At 46.3% G+C, this 22,569-nt stretch overlaps 1 protein-coding gene across 4 annotated transcripts in view; it reads left to right on the plus strand.

Annotated features, from left to right (window-relative positions):
- The window catches only part of LOC144147061 (uncharacterized), a 429,195-nt gene that overhangs the window by 59,468 nt on the left and 347,158 nt on the right, over nt 1–22,569 (plus strand). For all 4 annotated transcript variants that reach the window (XM_077679096.1, XM_077679095.1, XM_077679098.1 and 1 more), the window contains exon 4: nt 12,705–12,890. In XM_077679096.1, coding sequence (XP_077535222.1) covers nt 12,705–12,890 — 186 coding nt within the window. The remainder of the gene's footprint in view (nt 1–12,704; nt 12,891–22,569) is intronic.

Genomic DNA, 22,569 nt, shown 5'->3' on the forward strand with positions numbered 1-22,569 from the left:
CTCCGGATTCATTTTTGACCACCTGGGTTTTTTAACGCTCCCCTAAATCTCGTACAGATGGGCGTTTTTGCTTTTCGCCTGAATCAGAAAAGCGGCCGCCGCGGGAGGGAATCGAACCCGCGTGTTTGCGCTCAGCAGCACAACGCCGTAGCCACTGGGCCACCGCGGCCGGGGCTTTGCCGAGTTAAATTAATTCTTTACTCGCTAAGAAATGGAAGAGGTGTTGAAGTAAAATGCCATAAAACATGTCCTCGCGTCAGGGACACAAGAATGGCAGCTGTTTCTTTTTGAACTATACGAATATCTCAAGACAGGCTAGCGGGTATACATTGATGGCAAAAAAGCAGCTCCCAGAAATAGAATTCGAAGGCAAGAAAGACGCAAACACGGGCGCTCACTAACAACAAAATAAATTTGAGTCCGAGGAAGCAATATAAGAAAAGGCGGAAAGAGAACAAAAAGAAGAATAGTTCAGATATAAGAAAAAAAACCATCTCCTTTGGTAGCAAGTCGACTAACGGCGTGGTGACGCTTGCTCCATCTCGCTCGTGCATGTAAAATGTTTCGATAATCTCGCGTGTTGTCTGGCCAGCGTGCCGCCTAAAGGCAAGACTCTGTTAATACAAAGGCTCGAAGGAAGTATGGTTCGTCCACAAAGCAACATCCGTGGCAAGGTTGCTGCCAGTAGCGGATTTGATGGTATTCGCATGCTCGCGAAGCCGATCAGTCACGCTTCCACTACGTGGTACTATATAGAACCTGTGCAGGACAGATGAGTTTTGTACACTGCTCCGGTCGTGCATTCAATGAAACATCTTTTGTGTCTTTTATTGCAAACATGGCGGGTTGGCTCCTCCGATTTCACATTCTTGCCACGGCACCCCAACTTTCGGGGAGCAGGAGAAACAACCTGCACCACTGGAAGCCCAACAATCCTTTCTAGTTGGGCGAGGCACCGTGAAAATAGAGGATACTCGCCATCCTGCATTCCTTTTGCAACCGCGGCAGCTCCTATATTCGACAAACTGGACGATGCGTAAGGGATTCGCTTGGCGAGCACGCCAATGTCAAGTCCGGTACTGGCAGAATCCTAGCCGCACATGTTGCTCCCTGCGCCCACGAGCGCTCATGCGAACCCTTGTTGGAGCAGACCCATTTCCTTAAGCGCTACGCTGACTAGAGAACACGCGACGTTTGCGAAGCATTTTCATTTCAGAAGCGAGCGGGAGCAGGCGTAAGCAAGAACTCCGTCGACATGTTAGCCAAGGAAACATTGTATTGGCAAACTTTTTTTTCCGCTTTATCTGTTCTTTTTGCCTGTTCTTATAACGCCTGCGCTCAATGAAATTCATTCAGTTGTCATTCACAGCCCGTGTTTGTCTTTTTCTTGCCTCCCGTTCCCTGTCTGCGTGCCGTTTTGCACCATGATGGCTTTTCAAGCGACGTATTCGGGCGAGCTATCATTGGCTGAACGGAGAAGGAACAGATCTGACACGAAAGACGGAAGGTGGATCATTCGTTTTCCTACCAAAGCACGCTTACAGCACCTACCCTCACGTGGCTGCAAATAGTATGCTGTTTTATTTTTTTGCTGACTGTTTTTGACTGTCCGCTATGCTCGCGATGGGCCGCTAAGAATAATCGCAGCGCCAGCGGCAGAAAGGTTTTTAGCTAACCGATAACCGTATCTCCCTCGACGGGGAATGATTTGCGTCACTGGTCGTGCCCTGTGCCTGCGCAAACCAAAACGTCATGCCAAAGTAAAGATACGAATTGAAATTTGGTCGCTCAAGTAATGTAAAGTAACGTTTTTGTGCCTTATTTTACCTTTGTAATACAATGTAGTCGCTTACACGGCATGATGGCTCTATATTATATTAAGGAAGCCGATGAGCTTTGGAGTAGCCAAGACAAGGCGGTCTTTCTCGGCGCCGCATAGAAGCAGCCCAGCGCTTTGGTCGAGGTGTTCCGCTTCCGAAGTAAAGCTCGTTGAGGAGTGTGGCACCCTTGCCTATTCGGAAGAGTTTTCGCGATTTCGTCTCTCACGTTTCAACTAAACAAACGGAGTTCGTGGGAGCACGCTTCAATCGCGGGGCAGCCATGTTGGTATTCCGCACGGCAACGTGCACTGCCCCGTATGGTCCGCTAAAAGGTCCCGACTAGCAGAGCGGCGCCCGCTCCGGCATCGCCGCTGGCGCCGTTGCGCGCCACGCAAGCGCAATGGAGCTCCCGCTAGCTAGCGGAGCGAAGAGGACAGTAAGAAACGGTCAGCTAAAATCTCTATTATCGCAGAAGCGTCGACCGGCGGCTGGGTCAGTCTGCCCCCTATCACGTTAGAAATCGGTGAAGGGGCGAGAATAGACTTCACCATTCAAATGCGCAGGATGGTTAGAAAGGTCACGCGAGGGCAACTGTCGTCTGCTAGACTGTTCCTACAATGACGACCTACAACCCATTCTCGCCGGTAAGCAACCGTCTGGCTTCGTTCCTGGTTGGGGGCAGCAATTTCTCCTGCCCCTTGTTCTCGGCAGTAAAATGAGGCGGCTGATTAAAATTGAAAAGCAGTTGTGTCGTGATTTTGGGAACAGCCTATGAGGCGATGTTGCCCTGGCGCGACCATTCTGCGCATGCGGACTATGCTATCTATTGTGGCTCGTTTCGCCGGTTTCTACCTTGATAAGGCGCTGACACACTCTTCGGTCGACACTCCCGCGATATTATCGAAACATTCGGCGGCTGTGCATTGACCTATGAGCCGCCGTTGTGAAGGAGAGCTTAGCATGCATTATAGCATTAAAATAAAATTGCAGTTGCAACACACAATGAGAGGTTGTGGTCACATCGGTTTTTTGTCTCAGTGTATTGGATCACCAAAAATCGTAAAGAACTTCACGCCTTACGATGAAGAAATTACGATGCCCTCCATGAAAACCTAACATTGTGTAAGTAGGTAGTCACTGATTTTCTTGCACCGCTTTCTCCAATGCAATTGGTATCTCATAAAATAAAATGCAGAATTTGATTCAGAAATTTGCCCGCACGATTACCGTTACAAAGGAAAACGTCACCCCCTCCATTCAACGTATCACTCTAACGTTCATTAAGAAGAAAAGACTATTCAGATTGGCCAAACAGACGGACAGCTTTCGCGCTTATGCGAAGTTTTTTGCAGGGGATAAAACGTTCGTATCGCAATCTCAAAACCCTCAACCGCCGTTTCTTCCTAACATAGTGCCAGACATGCTGCGAAAAAAATCGGCCGCGTATCTGCTACTTTTGTTGCAAATGTCGACAAAAGACGATGATATTTGTCGACATGTGCCGAGTAATTACCTCCCTTGGCTTTTCCGCTCACCTCTAGTGTTGTTCCTCTTGCGTGGCGCTCCTTCCAAGGTAAACACGCTAAAGGGTTGCTCACGTAAATTGAACCTCACCACGTTCCACTTTAACAGGCCGCGTGCCTCGATGCCAGCACTGCCGTACTGCAGAGACGGGCGTGGGTCAAGGGGCCCTACTTCTACATTTATAGAACCACGTTGCTTTGACCCACGTTCCTTCCAAGAGGAACGTGGGACCTTTTTAGTGGAACCTTTCGTAACTGTTGCCGCTTCATTTCCTGAAATGCCGCCGGTAGCAATAGTGGCGCGGGCGAAAGCAGGCGACAGTGTGATTGTTTTTTCTGCAGTGAATGTAGTATTTCATTCCCAAAACTGAAGCATCTCTGAATTTTTTAAAGGGCAGTATAAATGTCCCTTGTGTAATATTTTTGTGTCTTATATTTGCTAATGTCTTGTTCTTGTTCAACCGTTTTCACAAGTATGAACATGTAAACTGGACTTTGACGTTTAGATTTAACTGTGAGTATATAAGTCTATTCTGGAGACTTCGTTTCACTTTGGCCGGGTGGCTGAATCCAATTAGACAGACAGACAAACAGACATACAGACAAACCAAACTTTCCGGGTTTAAGTAGCGCAAGAAAAACTATCATCCTTATTATACCGAAACGATTCCAGAGTCAGTAATACCGAATTATTGCGTTTAACAGGTGAGAATAACCGCGTTATACGAGAAACTGATTCTGCAAACAATTGTATAATAATACTGAGTCCCGCCTTACAGCTACCCGACATTTATTCCTGAAACCAGGCCATCAAGGCATAATAACGTTTGAACTTAAAGAATGTAAAGTAATTGAATCATTGCAGCAATCATTCTCGGCTGGCATGGAAGGAAGGAATTTAGGAGTACTCAAACTCACAGAACATATCCTAACCATCATTTGGGCGCCCCTTCTATATCACCCTGTTTTATGTATAAGGGGGCGCTTGACTGGAAGGCGGGCGGAGCTGCTCCTGTCGCAAAATGGTACCTAAAATTCCAATCTCAACTTCCGTTCAATTTAATAACGTAATATTTTTTTCAGAAATCAACGATGATATCAGTACACTCACACAGGGTGAAACTGCTTCTTGCCAAGTAAATTATTGCACCTTCATATACACGGCTCACAGAAAGCGCTATCTTGTACACGCCTCTCGCAGTGTTCTTAAATGACATTCTCTATAGCACGGATACTAATACACAAATAGACGCCTTTTTATAAGTCTTCAAAAAAAGCCTCGCATGCAACACAAAAGCACTTTTTTTTAAAACAGCAGCATCTAAGTTCTAACCTCAAGATTTTGATTGAATTCATCCATGTTCCACTAACCCCCAACAGCTTGCGAGTACATATTCTGCGGTGTGTCCCGTTCTTTCTAGTATGCCACCGTACACTGACATGGGTCGTCTTCATTTTTAAAAATTAATAATGACTTTCCAAATAACAGTCATTATAATATTTGATCATTAGTGAAAAAATCGCATTCCTTACCGCCCTGTACTAACCCCTCCAATTCTGCAACTTGAAAGTTTTCTTTACAACTCAATGAACCATGGCATGAAAAAGGGTTCATATACTTGTACATAAAACCACGCTACTCTCAATTTTAACGCAAACAGTGGTACCCAACCCTGAAGAACACCATTTGAGGAACCACCAATTGTGTTTAGTGTTGGGTTGATGTTTGGATAATAATAAGGGCTCGCGGAAAGAATTTTGTAGCGGTAATTTGTAGGGCTAATTTGGTAGCCCTACAGAATTCTTTCTGTGGGCACCCACAACCACAAGTACCGAAGCATAAACTTCCGATCCCTCTTGGCCGTCACACGTCAGACAGGTTACTAATGGCGCTAACCGCGTACTCGGCTACTTCCGACAAAATACAAATATTTCTCACCTTTACCTACATATCGAAGCTTATTTAATGCTACCTTCACCTACTCTTCATTATAAGAACCCTTTCAATAAAATTATACCCTTTCCAAGCAACTCAAAGCAGTCGGATAAGATGTGTTTATTCGGACTAATAATAATACACTAGTTTGTCTGCCCTCACATGTCGCGTCGGTTTTAAAACTTTAGCCTCGTGACTCAGAATTTCGCAGCTTCGCCTTTTCGTAAATTTTATCACGCGTCCCTTCTTCATCGGCCATCACTTCTGCCCACAGGGCATCATGCCACATGAGCCACGGAAGAGAAGTGGATGCTAAATTTGCCCCTGATTTATCCCATAAGCATTCACTCGTACTGAAAACAGTCGTAGGCTGAAAAAAACATCTCTAAGTGACGACTTGAGCCACGCTTTCCAACCTTAACAAATTTCAGAATGTTCAGTCATTTGAAAAACTGATGTAACAGTTCACCATCCTCGTAATACCCCCAACGGGGCATTTGGGGAGCAATAAATATGTAAATACCTTAAACATATAAAATAGTCAATGCTGGGAGAGCTGAAACGACATACGGAGAACGGAAGCGCCACCCTTTACACATAATGATGGGTGGATAGCTTTTGAAGTGGGACCGCACGTGTTTGGTCCATTTGGTAGAGCAACAGGACCGCTGTAATCCAAACAAACAAACGTGTTTAGCCCTGCTAATTGCTAACTTAAAAGTGTGGTCAGGGGTAAGTTCTTTTTTACTTCGCCAGCTTCAAATCTTTGTCGTTTTGCTTCCGCGTTCTATAAATATATCCATTAGGGCCGCATCACTGCCTGGGATTGAAGGCAAATCGATTTGTATTTAACCAGCTAATACAATGAGAGATGTTGGAGATGACGGCAAGATCCTAAATGTCTGAAGGCGGCCCACTGTGACTTACGAATTACAAAACAGATATATGGTATGGCATGTCCAACCTCCGTCACACATGTGCTTACACCGAGGTGGTAGGTTTTTAAAAAGAGATAAAACGTTGCTACAGCAACGCGACAGCCGCGAAAACCCTCAAGCAGGAAGAAGTCGACGGTAAAGGTTGCATAGTAGGCTGAGACGCATCGTACCCAGAAACATCGTCTTCGTTGTCTTGCATCGGAGTTCTTGAGGCATTGCAGGAATGACATTTCGTAAGGTTTCATACTCACACTGCACATCATATTACGTTCCTATATCTTCTGGAGATTTGGTTTTGCCCGCACATCATAAAAAGAAGTGACCCATTCTCGCGTAGGTAGCCTCAATTGATTCATCGTAAAAGCTGTAATCAAAACCTGCTTCGTGGCCGGCGTGGAGAGAACTACTTCCTACGTTAGAAGGGTCGCAACCAAAACAAACTGCAGGTCGTGTTTCGCAGCGAAACTGTGATCCACTAGGCTATCAACAAAATTTATCAACAAAACCGCACACGCTCGCCTCAATGTTCGTACAAAATCATCTGTAGATCTCAATTCCTCGTAGATAGTTTTGAGATTGTATGTCTCACGCCTTCATTTTTAACAAATTATCTTTTCTCAGATTGCACTGGAATGTAATGAAATGGAGAAGAGGTTATTTGGAAAATCACACCGGGCGTGTTTTGTTGAATGGGTGACGATCCGATACTCTAAGTGCCCTGCTTCTGTTTTCAACAGTGGTCTGTTCTTCTGCCACTACTTTTTTGTGTTTATGAACTACTGGTAGTATTCGGCGATGCGGCGGTGGGCCCCAATACTAATTACACAAATGGGTATGAAACGTGCTGTGTTATGTTGTACTAGTCCTGTCTTGTAGGGCTACTGGACAATTATAACCTCCAGCCGGCCGTTGTAGCACCGGCTCCTAGCAGAGCTGTGTCGTTATGGGAAAGGCTGGGAATCGTGACGAATTCGAAGTATTCTGAAACAAATTCTACATAGATGGTGTGCTCAAAGTAGTAATTACTCACAGGAAGTATTATCTGGTTGGAGTGAAGAATTCCCATTGGACAGAGTTTTATTACAACTAACATAAGATCCTGGGGCGGGGCTTTGGTGGCAGAATTTTCCAACATATGGCGAGCGCTGTGCTACTTTGAAAAATATTGAAGTTAAGTTGACTTTGGTGGTTGTGTAATATAAAAATCTCGATGGCCTATACGATTGTCAGGAGGATTTCGGACAATTGGTTTTTCGGCAATTTTACGGGCCGTGATTATAATCGAATAGGAAAAGGATGTGAGAAAGGCCGGAATAATGATTTACGAATTTGTAAAATCAGGCAATTTACAAAAAATATTGATTCTCGCTAGCACAAGGCTGTTATGAATAGATCTTGTGAAACAGTTTCCACATATGTGCATAGGTTACCTACGTCAACAAACACTCCCGCGATATCTTATTGGCCTGCAATAAAAATATGTGAAACAAGTGTTTAGCGCTTTTGTCTCTATCTGGGGTGTAATTTTGAACCATTACTCATATTCAGCTCCTATTCTGTAGAACATATGTACGCCTCAATTAGATGTTTCTACAACCAGCAGTTTCGCTTGGGCTTCAGATCAAAAGTTAAACCTTTTTGGTAGTCATGGACATAATTTCGGAAAAGTTACTTTTGCCCTTTCAGCGCCGTCACCCAGCGAAATGACCCGCTGCGCTGGCTCAGTGGCTAAGGCATTGTGCAGTTGAGCATGAAGACTCAGGTTCGATTCCCACCCACGGGGCCACTGTTCTGATGGAAGCGAATAGTGAAAGCGTTCGTGCGTTCCAGATTTCATCGCACGTTGAAGAGCCTCCGGTGGTCAAAATTACCCCGCCGCCCTCCACTACGGCGGCCCTCATCCCCGGTGTAGCGTCGCCGCGTTAAAACTCTTAATCAATCAATCAACATAGCGAAATCTTTAAAATAGGTTTTGTGCATTTTTAGGAGAAACCTTTATCAGCAAAAAACCACTTCTTTGTGCCGCGCAGTGAAACATATAATGGGGGAGCCTTAATAACATGCGATGTGCTCCAAAATGCACATTCCAACATTTAGTCTTGCTTCAAGCAAAGCCCTGAAACTACTTTTTCGACAATCGTACGCGTTGCATATACCAGCAAAAACCACTTCGGTATTGGTGTTGAAATCGCTTAAAAAATAGGGACGAAGGTAAAAAAAGACACGACACTACGTGAACTGGGCATAATTGTTTATAAAAGAAACACTAATATATATTGACGACGTCTCACGTGGTGCGTTCACTTCAACCAATATAAAACCATGAAAGCAAGTTTTACAAGAAATATGTGGAATCAGGTTTACACACGCTATTCGAAAGGGAAGAAAATTGAAAACTTGAAGCCTTCAGAAACCAAACAATCTCTAAATCCGCAGTGAGTGGCACAGATAATAGTAATCTTGGTCTCTTGTAGAAATGTAGGGTGGCGCAAAAAGACTGATTGCTTCGCCTTTTAAAATGAAACGCTTGTATTAGCTTTCTAATGTTTTGTACCAATGCCTAGGGAGAACTGTCGTTTTGCAGAATATGGATGGACACCCATGTGTGGTGCAATGTTCGCGTAACTGGGAGCCTTGCTTTTATTTTTCAGCGTTTTCAGGTTTTTACATACGTATTTGGTTTTTTGTTTTTTGCATCGGCACCACCTCGGTGGTTTTGCTGCATGAGCATAACCCCGAAAATTTTTCCACTTCTATTAAATTTGCAAAGCCTTAATTTGGAGGTTTTCTTCGTGGCTAAAACCCATATAACTGGTGTTTGTTTTGGGGAATCATGACAGAAAGAGGCACTTGGTAGTGAGAGGTGTCTAGATTTTTGGGAAGATTTGCCAAACCATGCTGTATGCAACCCTGCCATCATCCTGAACTCTGTTGAACTTGTGAGTTTTCTTAATCAGTCAAATCCGGTATTCACGTCCAAGACCTATAATATTCTACGCTTTTTGAAGAACTTATGAAGAGTGAACGGCTTTACATTACTAAAGCTAATGATGAGATAACGTGTGGTAGCATATGTGGGTGTCTGTCAACAGCTTCCTTGAAATCCCATAGTTCCGCCTAAACTCTATGTTTGTGGAATGGAAAGGAATGCTTTATCTTCAAAAAAGCAGGTGTTAGGATAGGGTTAAAAGTTGCTTTTGCCCTTAGCAACATATTTCTCGGAAGAACTGACAGATAGATGGAACAAAACTTTGCAGGTTCAGGAGTAAAATTATTGGATACGTAGACGATGTTCTAGTGTTTGTGAAGCCTGATAACCGCGACCAAAAGATGGCTCAGGTTTTGAACGTTTTAAAACCGTATGGCTGTGGATTGAACTTCACCCTTGAGCTAAAAAGAACAATGAATTGTAATTTATGCTTTCTGGTTATTTCAACAATAAGAACATGTATCCTGACTCTTCACGCGTTCAAAGAAGGCTACAATGAAGGCCTTCAATGCTGAAATGGGCATTGGAAACAATGCTGAAATGGAAACAATGCTGAAATGGGCATTGGTGTTTCTTTGATTGCGGGCTGCCCTCACAAAATTGCGCACACCAAAATATTCAGTAGTTCTACAAGAAAACTAGATAGGCTAAAATGGCAGGAATTTTAGAGTCTGTCATTTTCAAGATAATTCTAAGGTAAATAAGAGACGCGAAATCAAATTCGGGGGAACGAGAAGTAGAAAAGAAGTGTAAAAAACCTATCGTCATTCCGCATGTTCACAAGTTGTAGCACGTTTTAAAAAAGTTGGCAACTGGTATGACATCGATGTGGTTTTCTGGCACCAAACATATGGAAGAATTGATACGGCAAGAAAGACAGAATGTCGCCTGTCGGTGCAAATTCTCAACGAAACAAAGATGCCAATTGAAACACACGTAGTCTTTTGTGTGTTACTTAAGGTTTGGTAATAATATTGTCTCGGGAAGAAAAAGAGCGCCGTGCTCCCATTCACCGGGAAACGAAGATGAAGAGTAAGCTGTGCGGGCTCTCTCATGCAACATAGTGTACATACTGTAAATGCATCGCTCTCCTCTCTCACACCACGCAACCTTTCGGTGAATGTTGCAGAGTTCATCCCAATACTGGCTCAATCTTTGCTTCGTCTCGGGTACCGAACGCCACTCAAAGGCTCTTGAATCGCGTGAGCCCGCGATCCACGTCAGTCAGTCAGTGAGCCGGTTAGTCAGCCATTAAGTCAGTCACTTAGTCATAGGTCGGCTGGGTAACTCACGAGTACACTCATACATAATCCCGTCACCACTTCCTTGTTAGTGGTGAGTCAGCCTTGCCGTCATTTTGGACTGGCAAGTGTGAATGCGAGGGAGTACCTGCCCCACGCGCAGGGAGCCAGGCTCACCACTCGCGAGTGCGAGTGCCACTCACGGCGAGCCTCACTCGCGAGTGCGCGAGCCACTTGCGATGAGCTCCACTCACCACTCGCGAGTGCGAAAGCCACTCGCTGTGAGCCCCACTCACCACTCGTGAGTCCACTCGCGCTACTCACGCCATATGCGGGGCTTACCGCGGTGCACTACTGCGGTTGTAGTCACTGTTGGCAATTCGTCCCTGGAACCACTCGCTGGGATGGTTGTTCATGGCGGGATATCTTTTAGCTCAGAAAACTGCCGTCACTGAGCTCCTGCTATGGGGCACCCTAGAAGTAATTTTCTGGTGGCGTGTTGATTTAGGAATAGGATTTGAATGGCCTTCTGCCGCCGTAATGCACTAACAGAGTACGGTTTCATGACTCATGGAGAGTATGTTGCACACACTCGCGTGCAAGGGGAGATGACGAGTTGTGAGCGCGAGTGAGTGCGTGTGGTGACTGCGAATGGTGAGAGTGAGTGAATGCGAGTGGCTACGAGAGAGGTGAGGCTGAGCACGAGCGAGTGTGAGTGGTGGCGGCGATCGGTGAACGTGAGCGCAAGTGAGTGCGAGGGATCACGGGCAGTGGCAAGCGTGATTGAGAGTGGGTGAGCGTGGTGGAAGGCGCGTAGTGAGCGTGAGCGTGAGTGAGTGCGAATGGTGGGGTCGACTGAGGAGCGTGAGTGGGAGTGAGTGCGTGAAGAAAAATATATTTGTCCCTCTGAGTGTGAGTAAGTGGCGCCCAGTTTTACCGAGGTGTGCAGTCAGTCAGTCAGTCAGTCAGTCAGTCAGTCCGATACTTCACTTTATAGGCATAGGTTACAAAAGATACTACAGCAGGCGTGGGGTTGCACACGTCTCCCGTGAGATGCCATTTTCTACTACACTTCCAGAGGAGTGTAAAGGAAAAAATTACGCCCACCTCCTCTCGCGGGAACCCTGGTGTGATGCGACGCTGATGGGGGTTCCATTGGTGTCGCATCAAGCAATTGTCGGGTAGAGCAAGAGAGCAAGCGCAAGCGCAAGCGCGGACGACCGCCGACTGAAAGACCGGCTGGAGCGCCGCACTCCGCTTCTATGCGCAGCGCGCCGGAAGGAGAGGAGATCGCGGGGTGAGAGAGTACTGCACATGCGCACAGTGCGCAGCCGCGCGCAGCGCGACCGCAGATGTTGGCAGAGAGTGTTCGCTATCGGAGAGAGGAGAGGAGGCGAGCGGAGGAGAGACGCAGCTGGGCGGACGCGCACGACGGACGCACGCAGGATAGGGCCGCCGGCAAGAGATGCTCCTCTCAGCGTCGCTTCTAAAAACCTTTCCGCTTCTTTATACACTTGTTTCTAAAAATGGCTAGAATGGGTATATGAAAAATGGACAACTGTTACAATAGAAAAGAAACTGTAGATACAAACGGGATTAATCGTTATTGGGAAATCCACAAAGAAACCTAACTTCTCAGAACACCTGATTTTCCTTATTGCTAGGCTTTATAAAAGATTCTGATGGAGGCGAAAAGAAAAAGTGCCCGTGTGCGTAAGATTTGGGCTCCCGTTAAAGATCCCCAGTAGGTCAAAATTATTCCCGAGCCCTCCACTACGGCGCGCCTCATATCTTGCGTTGCGTCGGCGATTTAGCACTACAATCAAATAATCGTTCTGTTATAAAGCAATCTTGTTACACCACTTTTTCGATACGCTTTCTAATTATAAATACTGGCAACTATAGGTGTACACGATTTTCTTATCTTCAAGATTGTATTATAGAAGAAAAACTACCGGTTTTATTGTGTCCAAATTATTTTGCTGTTTCTCCCAACAAAAGATTGAAATTTTTGTGGTAAACAGAAAGTATATCCTTGCCACTACTTATTCCGCTGGCAGGTTTGACATCCACAATAAAATCTGTCTGCTCAAGCTGGGGGTTAAATGCCGGAATCGCAGTTTGGGCCTCTCATCCTCGAACTCTCGCCAACGTAGGACAAGAATTTTTGATTGTAAACAATTGCGTTGTGTAAGTGGTAAGGTATTTCTTTGCATGTCCACTCCCCCCTGCTGATGGCGTCTTGTGCATTTTCCAGATTTTCGGACTGATGGGCAAAGTGGTAAAAGTGCTGCCAACCGGCCATATCAACGTCATCTTTAAAAGCGGCGAAACAAGAAGTGGTAACCTACCGAAATCTGTAAAGAGGCTACACAGCGGTGCTGTGCAAACTTATGCAAGAAAACCTACCACATACACTGTCGTTCCTGATGCACTTCGCAAGGTACAGTCACCACGTGTTTTTCACAGAGTTTCACCTTCGCGTAGCAGATACGCCAAGTGCAAGCACTTACTAAATGAGAACTATTCTCTAATATTTTATAGTCGGGGTTAGGAGATACATATGGGACGGCAATCCGATTTTTATTGGCTTTAGAGCAGCAATGATACTGGTGAAGTGAACAGCAGGTAGAGCTACTCTCGTGCTCGTCCTATCACCCGTTCGTTTCTTCTTCGACTTTAATACTGTGTATTTCCAAATTTCCAATGGTAACAAGCGCACTCCTGCGCGTAGATGTGTTGTTCTTAGGGTGCAAAACTCCATACATTAGTTTACATTGAATTATACATCTAGTCTACATATTCTTTATTATTTCAGTTCCTGAAAAAGCAGATGTTTCTACCTGAGTCACTCTTGTTAGAAAAACAAACAGCGCTCTTACAACACATTCCTGAGAGGGCCTCTTTAGAGATTATATTATGACAATATCACAACAGTCTATCATGTATATGGGTAAGCAATAATTGAAGGGTTGTGTTTTACTTTCATGGCATTATTTACTGTACTTTTTTATGTTAGCCTTCCACCCAAAATACAAAAATCCTTTTTTTTCTTTTCGGCAAGGCGTGTTTTTTCCCGAATAATGGTAGTGGAGAGTTCGTTTTCGGTTCCCTGTTTTGAATATAAAGTAATAAAAACGGCTTTGCTTCCTTGCACGAATTCTAAATTAGGTACAGCTCATCCGGGTCCGGGTGATTCGATTGACCGGGTCATTCGATTGGTCATTCGATTGACTCGAGATTGATCGCGAGAGGCGCTGTTTAACACAGTGGCTCCCGGTCAGAATATCTGCTGACTCTGCTGTGCGTACTGCTGCAAAATTACGTTGACCAATTTTGATCATGATGATGCTTGGTGAAATGGCAAAAGACCGACTAAGAGCAAAGAGCGCCAGAGAAGTCATTTAGTGGTTGATCAGGCTGTAAATACTAAAACCTGTCAGTATAAGTAAAAGTGGCGCAATACAAAATATAAAGGAGATGGTAGGTGTGTACGGCCAGGATGATTCCACGCGATATGACAAGAGCTGCACAGATTTTACGTCAGCTAAAAACTGGAAAACACGCTTGTTAGAAAACATTGGGTTGTCGGCAAAGAAGTGTGATGGGTGTAGCGGGATGTGTTGTCTGTGCAGTTCAGGAAAATGTTTGCATCGTGTGGGGTCGAGTGCCTTGCATTGAATGAGTACGTGAAATGCGGATAGGGCCTCTCCGCACCTGCTGCACTGGGGTCTAGAAGATCCCGTGAGCAGATACGAGTGCGTTGCATGCGTGTGCCCTAGCCGTAGCCCAGCCAAGGCGATTTCCTTGTATCTGTTGTGTGAGTCCGCTGTGTACCGTCCCAAGTGTGGCTTCATAACATGTAGTTTGTTCTATTTTTTTTTACTCCAGTGTGTTTGCCTTGCTCTACGCAAGTGTTGTCTTATGTGTGGCTTGAGGTCTGTATAGAGTAACGTTGTGATGTCTACAGTGTTCCTGAGTGCAGTAGCAGCGGCCTTCACGTCTGCCAACTCGTTCCCAGTGATCCCAGTGTGTCCTGGGACCCAGCAGAGGAGCAGCTCATGCTTTTGCGCATACACAGACATTATCGTTGTAATGCAGGTTGTTTTTTGGATGAGGAGGTCAAGTTTAACTGACGGAAACGAAGCGAGGTACGTGACGTCAGACAACGACAGACTGTATTCACGGGACAAAATTAGAAAGATACACAAATTAACTATGAGCTATTCTAATCAAACGACTAGATGTCCGACAAGACAATGTCGTTAACTCAAGAGAGTTCCCGCTCAAGTCTGGCACTACTCGGTGTCAGTGAGCTGTGGCGGTACACTTGCTAGGTGTGATGGCTGAAGGCGCTGGCTGTTTCTTTGACGTTGGCGCTGGCCGCCACAAAGTGGCGTCGCTCTTTCCCGTGAGCTAGGCTCAGTGCGCTGCCACGGAGCTCTTGTCGATGCCCTTGCTCTGACTGATGAGCGATTCGGCCCGGGTGCTCTATTGCCGGTCTCGGCTGATCTGCCTCAATGTCAACGGGGAAGATACGACTCGCAACGTAGGTTCCCCGATCGTTTTCGGGTGTGTAACAGAGGTTCCCCGAACGTTCTCGTCCGGCAGGTCACTCCTCGAACTTTGTTCGTCCCGCTCTCGTGCCACGACCTTCTGGCTTCCTCTTCCTCGCTTTTTTCTTCCCACGCGATTCTTCTCCCCCCCCCCCCGCACCTTCACCTCCTGCTCGTCACATCGATCGGCCGACCACTGTCCGGTGAGCAGTGCCTCCTCACAATGGTGTTCAACACAAGATTAACTATGCGGTTATGGGGGGGGGGGGCTTGTGCTATGATAGTGCTCGAAGAACACTCAAGGAGCCTGTATAGAGGACAGAATTGGGGATTTCATTTTCACCATTGTGCTGTACGATAAAAAAAATCTATATGCTTCTGAGGAAACATGGTTCTGTGCACGCTCATAATTTTAGCTGCAATAAAATTCGGACCATGAGCAGCCCAGGACACCATCGTGTATGCTTTAGACGCGTCACTGTAAAATTCTGCACATGGGTATTTAAACTGCAGAGACAGAAAGTGCTCCAGTATTGCAGCTCGTGGTATCCGATTTATGCCAAGTTTCATAAAAGAAAGGTCGCAGGACACAATTCGATCTTGCGAAGGCGGTAAAATGTCTGAAAAGGATGATGTGTGCACGTGTAAAAACGAAGCGCTGAGATCAGGGGCTCGCTCTCTCACTCTAAGTGAAAAGGGCATAGGAACGAATGGGCGGTTTACAAACAGCAGAGATGTGGATGTATTGTTGAAGACAGGATAAGAAGGACGGTTATTCACGGTAACATCTTAAAAGCATAAAGCAAATCCATGTACTTCCGCTGGTTCTCACGGCTCCACCCGTTACACTCGACAAACAAACTTTAAACCGGACTAGTGCGAAAAGCACCCGATGCATAAGCAGCCCCAAGTGCAGCACTGGGTCAAGTATTCGAATGCTGTTTTAGTCGCCGACCCATAAACCACTGTTCCATAGTACAAACGAAACCCAACCAAAGAAGTATACAAGCGCGGCTGGAGTTCTTTGTCGGCACCATACGATTAATAGGAGAGAATCTTGAGGATATTTCTTATCTTCAAACATTTATGCTTAATTTCCTTGACGCGTGCAATGAATGTGAGTTTGTGGTGAAACACAACACCTAGTCACTTGTGTTTCTTGTTCATAGGAAGCGTCACGTCATTACGAGTAATGTATGGGTCGGGATGGACCCCACGCTTTCTGGAGAACGCAAAGAAAGAGCTTTTTGCCGGATTCAGTTTAAAGCAATTGTTGTTAGCCCTGCCGGCAAGTTTCTTGACGCCAAGCTGGACTTGACGTTCGCAGATTGACATATTACACGATTGAAAGCATATTTGCGCGTCACATACAAACATGAAATAAGAGATTTAGGTGGAAGTGCCTTTCCAAGAGAGTTCATCTTAATTATGAAATGACTGCAGCTCAACAGTCCACTTTGTGGCACGCCATTTTCTTGCACATGAAGCTTCGACAGTGGAGAACGAACTCTGACGCGAAAGGTTCTCCGACACATAATTACAAAGGATGTTTAACATGTTGCCCGAAACACCGAATGACTTCATGTCACTAAGGATGCCGTACCGCCAAGCGGTGTCATTGGCTTTCTCGATGTCGATATCACCGTAGGGCAAAACTGTTATTACACGAAGTCATCCTTTATATATGATTTAATTTCGACACGTTGGTCATTTCTGGATCGCCCCAACCTGAAGCCTGCCTAGCAGCTCTCGAGAAGACCGTTGTAGAACAAGAAGTACACAAGTCTTCTGTTTATCATCTTCTCGAGCAGCTTGTACAGAGAGCTTGTCAGAGCGATGCGACGATAACTGGCGGGAGAGGAAGGGTCCTTCCCATCCTTCAGTAACGACACTACTATGGCCTCCCGCCAAGAGCGTGGAATGTGCCAGGAAAGACATATTTTGTTGTATATGTGTAGGAGTGTTTCAAGAGTGTCTGGGTGTACGTTTTGTATCATGGTTTATGTTTTCGTGTGTGCACCTGGAGCTGAAGGTTTACATGTGCTCAGGTCAGCCCTCAACTCGTACTCTATCCATGCATAGTTGTAACCGCATTTTGACTTGTTATTGTCACGGAGAAACTTCTTTTCAAAAGTGGTTTTGTGTTTTAGGAAAGTGTTTGTGTACTGTGCTGAACTGGAAACGTGTTGGAAGTGTTGTGCAAGTGAAACAGCCTGATGTTCGGGCATGCTCTCTGTTGTTCTGACGAGGGGCAGGCTGCGTGTATGTTTTTCTTTAAGTTTGCGTATTATTGTCCATACTTTGTGTGTGTCTGTGTATGAGTTATGGACGTAAGGAAGGTGCGCCAACTCTCTCGTTTTGCCTCACGGCGCAAACGCTTACCAAATTCCTTCTCCTTTTAAATGATACAAGGTTATTGAATGTGGGGGTACTGGTGGAGGACACCATAAGCCTTATTCTGGGCCTCGCGCGCTCGCCTACAGTTCTCATTCCACCACGGCGTCCTCTGGTTGCGCGAGGCACCGGATGCGTGGGTAATAGATTTTCGGCGGCGTCGAGGATGTGGCCGTGTTTACCTGGGCTGCTTCCTCCACATGTGGAAGTTTTATGGATGTGTGGTGTAGCTTACTTGTTTCTGTGAATGTACTCCAATTTGCTTTAGATTCATTAAACCTGTTATAGGAAGGTGCACTGCTTCCGCCCTTACCTATATACCTTAGTGAAGTGGGGAAGTGGTCGTAACCATACGGGTCAGTGCCCACGCCCCACTAAAGACAAGGAAAGAGAACTGCGGAACCAATAGCCAAGTCAACATGTGAGTATGTATTGTGTCCTAAGTTATGATATGTAGGCTGATTTTTGTTGAAAAGGCATGCTCTAGAGGATGTAAGAAACTTCTGTATCAGGCGACGTCAGGCGCCCGTTCGGGAGGAGCTACAAAGAGAGTTGTGCGATTAAGGTCGCCTATGAGGATGTAGGTTTTGGGTAGCTGGCCAACCAGTGCCTCGAAATCAGAGCTCAGAATTGCAAAATCAGGGAAATGAAGCATACCGTTATCAGCCTATTAAATATTATCATACGGATTCCTACAGCCTCAAGGACAGTGTTTAAAGAGCGAGGGTGGCATGTTAATGTTTTAAGGGCGACCATGGCCACCCCGCCCGAAGAGTGTGTGCAGCCAACCCTGTCTTTTCTGAATACCATGTACCTATTTAGGAAATTTGTTTGTTTGGAATACAGGTGAGTTTCTAGGAGCCATAGGATACTTGGCTGATTCGCATGTAGCATCTCATACACATCGTCAAGATTTTTAAGGAGGCCTCTGCGGTTTTCGCTGAACGAAGTTTTCTGTTCCCATTATTTACATTTTAGGATGAATGGAGTGTGTGCGTGTGTTGTGTGTGCGTGTGCGTGTGCGTGTGCGTGTGCGTGTGCGTGCGCGCGTGCGCGCGCGCGCGCGCGCGCGTGTGTGTGTGTGTGTGTGTGTGTGTGTGTGTGTGTGTGTGTGTGTGTGTGTGTGCGTGTGTGTGTGTGTGTGTTGGATTTTGGGGTCCGCTCCCTGCGCTGCGTAGCAGGGAGGAACGGCCCGACGTCCATTTCCTCGTCACATGTCATAGGGGTGCCCGACGAACCGGGCCCCCTGGACTTGGCCACCCTTCGGGGGCCGTTCGTTTGCCCCGCCACCACCGCGGGCGTCGCCGGCGCCAGAAGTGACATGGGCGCTGCGGCGGCGGTGGGAGCCGATGCGGAGGCCCAGATATCCATCCCCTCGGCACCCTCTAACAAACTGGAGGACGGGGAGCCGAAGCGGGAGCAGCACCGGTCGCGACGGACGCGGTTGGCCCCACAACCGCTGCGGCCCCCGCAAGCGGTGTGGCGCCGGGTTGGGCTGCCTGAGGCAACGCATTTGGGGACGGGGGCGGGACCAAGTCGGACCGGCGGTACTGGGCCCCTGCCGAAACCAGACACCACTCCGCACCCTGTCTAGCTGCGTCGGCGTACCTCCCCAGAGGGAAAGCGGCGAGCTGCTTATGCGCCTTTGGGAAGGAGATATACGGTATACCGACAGAACAGCACGCGACGAAACGGCACGCGAAAGAATAGCACCGACATAACAGCGCGGCGTCAAAAGGGCACGCGTCAAAACAGCACGCGTCAAAACAGCACAGCGACAAGAGCGCACAGCGACAAAACCGCACACGACAGACGAGCACGACGCCAAAACAGCACGGCGTCAAAACAGCACGCGACAGAAGAGCACGGCGACAAAACAGCACGGCGACGAAACAGCACGCGACAAAACAGCACACTGCAAGAGATGAGCACTGTAAAAGTTGCGTGCCGTGGCGTTGCTAGGTAGTATGGCATAGTGCACTCGCCGGAACGGAATCCAAACTCTGCGGCAAGTAAGGAATAGAAAAGCACATTCATTTGAACTTATTTTTACAAGACTTATCTGTGCAGGAACATATCAGTACATGGACATTTAGGCACCCGCATATTCCAGTGGAGGGAGATTTCGGTACAGGAAGAGATTTAGGTGTGCCTGTGATAGGCTGAAGCAACACAACATAGTGAGCCGTTGATATCAATTACAGATTTTACTTGTTCGTATTACTTTCTTTTTCACGCAGGGTTATATGTGCAATTATTTCTATGAAACGACTACTCCAGTAATTGCCTATTAAAGGTGGTTCCTCGATCCCGTTGTATTGATTGGTTTTTGGTCCTGAATTCAGGGATCTATTTTTATGAAGACGGCATCTGTGCCCTTTTCGTGGCAATTTAACGCAGAGCCATGAGTCTGCATATTTCGTGAACACTTTTTTCTGTGTTAATTTACTGAGGATTGTTCCTGGATCTTCTATTATTTAATTACTTTTCTTATAAATGTTGTTTGAATTATTCATTTGCTCATTGACGCCATTCTTTTGAAAACTTCGATGTATAGTGACGGTCTTTTTCACTAAAGTGAAGAATGTGAGCTGCCGGGCCACCAATGAGCCACGATCCACAGTAGCTCATATTCGCGGACGCTGCTTTGACGCGCAATATTGTTGCGGAAATATTTCTTACCCACTAAGAGCTCCTCTGTGCTGTTAAACAAATTAAACCCCCATGTATAAATTAGAATTAAGTGGTGTAGGACTTCAGTAAGAAGCAAATTATCCGTCAGAATAGTAGCGCTTAAGGATTACACTTCGGTTTTTTCGCTTCCATCATATTCCAGGTGATTTGGGTTGCAGCGGCTCATGATAACCTGAGGCATGCCTATTGCAACTGGCACTTGTTCTTTTTTTACACTTTCGATAAAACAGCAGAAAAAGAAAACAGCAGCAAGAGAAGATCTTCTTGTGGGAGCCGAAAGATCACGGCTGCTGCAAAGCATGCCTCGGTACTGGGTTAAGGTCTTTTCTTGCCTTCATGCCGTTTTTTTTTGTATTCGCAGTGCGGACTCAATAAAAGAAGCACACAAAAGCTTTCATTCTTTCAGCTTTTTTAGGCTTCAAAACCAGAACGCTAAATTTGGAATATGGGATGCTCCGCAGTGAGGGACTTCACACTTCTTCGCGTGCATTTAAACGGCGACACTCCGGCGTGTTCGCTCTTCTCCTTCATTTGAAATGCAACCACCATTTCGGGCATCTAACTCGCTTTCTTTGGCTCGGCGGCTCAACGCTATCCGCTCTTTCCAGCCCCTACAGGTGGCGCTGCGGAAAACGGCAATAGGAGAAGCGAGTTTAAAACCGGTAGGCGGAGGGCTAACCCGTTAGGGTAATAGAGGGTAGGTTTAATGAGTAGAATAAGACAGGCAAGTTGGTTGGTGGCAACGGACGTCCCGATACAGATGGAGGGCTTCTAATCATCATCATCATAATCATCATCTTAATCATCATGGCGTACCAGACTGTGATCCGGCCTTCATACCAACATGCGCGCCAGCATCAATAGAGGCCCAAAAGCCCGTAGCTCTACTAGAAACAATTTCTTTATTTAAGATAAACGCAGGCATATGTTGCTAAATGCGAGAGAACGTTAAATTTGTTTCAGGGTGCCTGGTGCGGCGTAAAAAGAGCCGCGTTATACGCAATCCGCTGTGCACGGCTCCGGCCGCACGGAAGTGGTTCGCGAACACCCGCCTTATTGCGAAAAAAACTGCTATAGGATGTGCAACGCTAATCTCGTGGGGTGTTTGCAGTGTACGTCATCGCAGTGTACGTTAAACTTGAGGCGTGTTTGTTTGTTTCCTGTGTAACTGCTAAGCAGAAGACCATACGCACGATGTGCGGGCGATATGGTCCCGGCACAAATGGTCCCGGAGCTACTGGCTCGGAACTGATAGTCCCGGAACAAATGGTGCCGGAAAACATGTCCCAACTTCAAAGTAGGAAAAAAATGTCCCACCACTACTTCACCTATGCATGAGCGCCTGTATAAGGGAAGCAGGGAGGGGGTCAGTTTATTTGTCTTTACATGTTTGTATTTGTGCACAATGTATTTGCATCGGTCCGTACATAATATATTTGCTAAGGCTGAAATTATTTGAAATAAATGTTGCACGCGAATTTGTCGTCGTACGAGTATGTTCTCCCGTGCTTCCATTGCTTGTATCCTTTCGTTTATTAACGCTTGAGAAGCGAGTATCACGATTCAGGCTCTGCAGTGAGCGCTTTTACAGGCACAATATTATTTAGGTTACATGATGTATCGAAAATGGGAGTGGGACGGCACCACTGAATATCAGACAACATAAAGCTGTACTAGCGATCACGCTCGCCGATTTCTCGCTATTTAAAAAAAAAAAACGAACTTTACCCGATGGCTGCGATACTGTGCTCTTCATCTGAAATGCTTCGATAAATGCAGTTAGAATCAAGCGAAGCGGCACTAAGGTTTTGGACCTTGATACTTTTGCAGCTTGCAGCTTCGATACTTTTGATTTTCCCTGAAAATATCACATATAGCTATTATCTATGACGCCTATTATCTTGCTGCAAGGCTTAGAAGACTGCTGGCTAACATTCTTTGTTCAATTTGCCGGCGTGTTGCGGGAGCCTAACAATTGCTGACGGCAGCAGGTGAGCTCATAAAAACAGGTCACCCACCATAAACAACAAACTCTGTTGTTGGGAACCGCATTTGTGCAGAAACATATGCAGTTCATTCGCTAAAATACATAAACATGTTCGTGTGCATCTTTCTGACGGCTTTACTTTCCCAGAAATTGCGAGAATCAAAGACTGTCACTTGTCATGGTACAATGAAAAGCCAACGATTGATGCAACAATTGATGCAAGAACGGGTGGACCACGAAACAACCCGAACGCGTTTGGCCTGTTTCCAAGTCGCGCTCTCAAAATAAACTGGCTCGTGTTCGAAATCCCTCCACTCAATGCGCATGTTAGCAACTGCCCCCTCTCGTTTCCCCTCGACCTCCTCTCTCTCCTCAGCGAAAACGAGGGTTGGGTCGGCTTTTGTTGCCGCCAAGACGAACAAAGGGGCAATGGCTGCTGTGGAACGTAGAGCGTACAATGCGCACGCGGAGACGTACAATGAGTTGCTCCC

The sequence above is a fragment of the Haemaphysalis longicornis genome, unplaced genomic scaffold (assembly GCF_048455015.1).
Source record: "Haemaphysalis longicornis isolate Haplotype H1 unplaced genomic scaffold, Haemaphysalis longicornis Haplotype H1 scaffold_7, whole genome shotgun sequence".
Classification (NCBI taxonomy): domain Eukaryota; kingdom Metazoa; phylum Arthropoda; class Arachnida; order Ixodida; family Ixodidae; genus Haemaphysalis; species Haemaphysalis longicornis.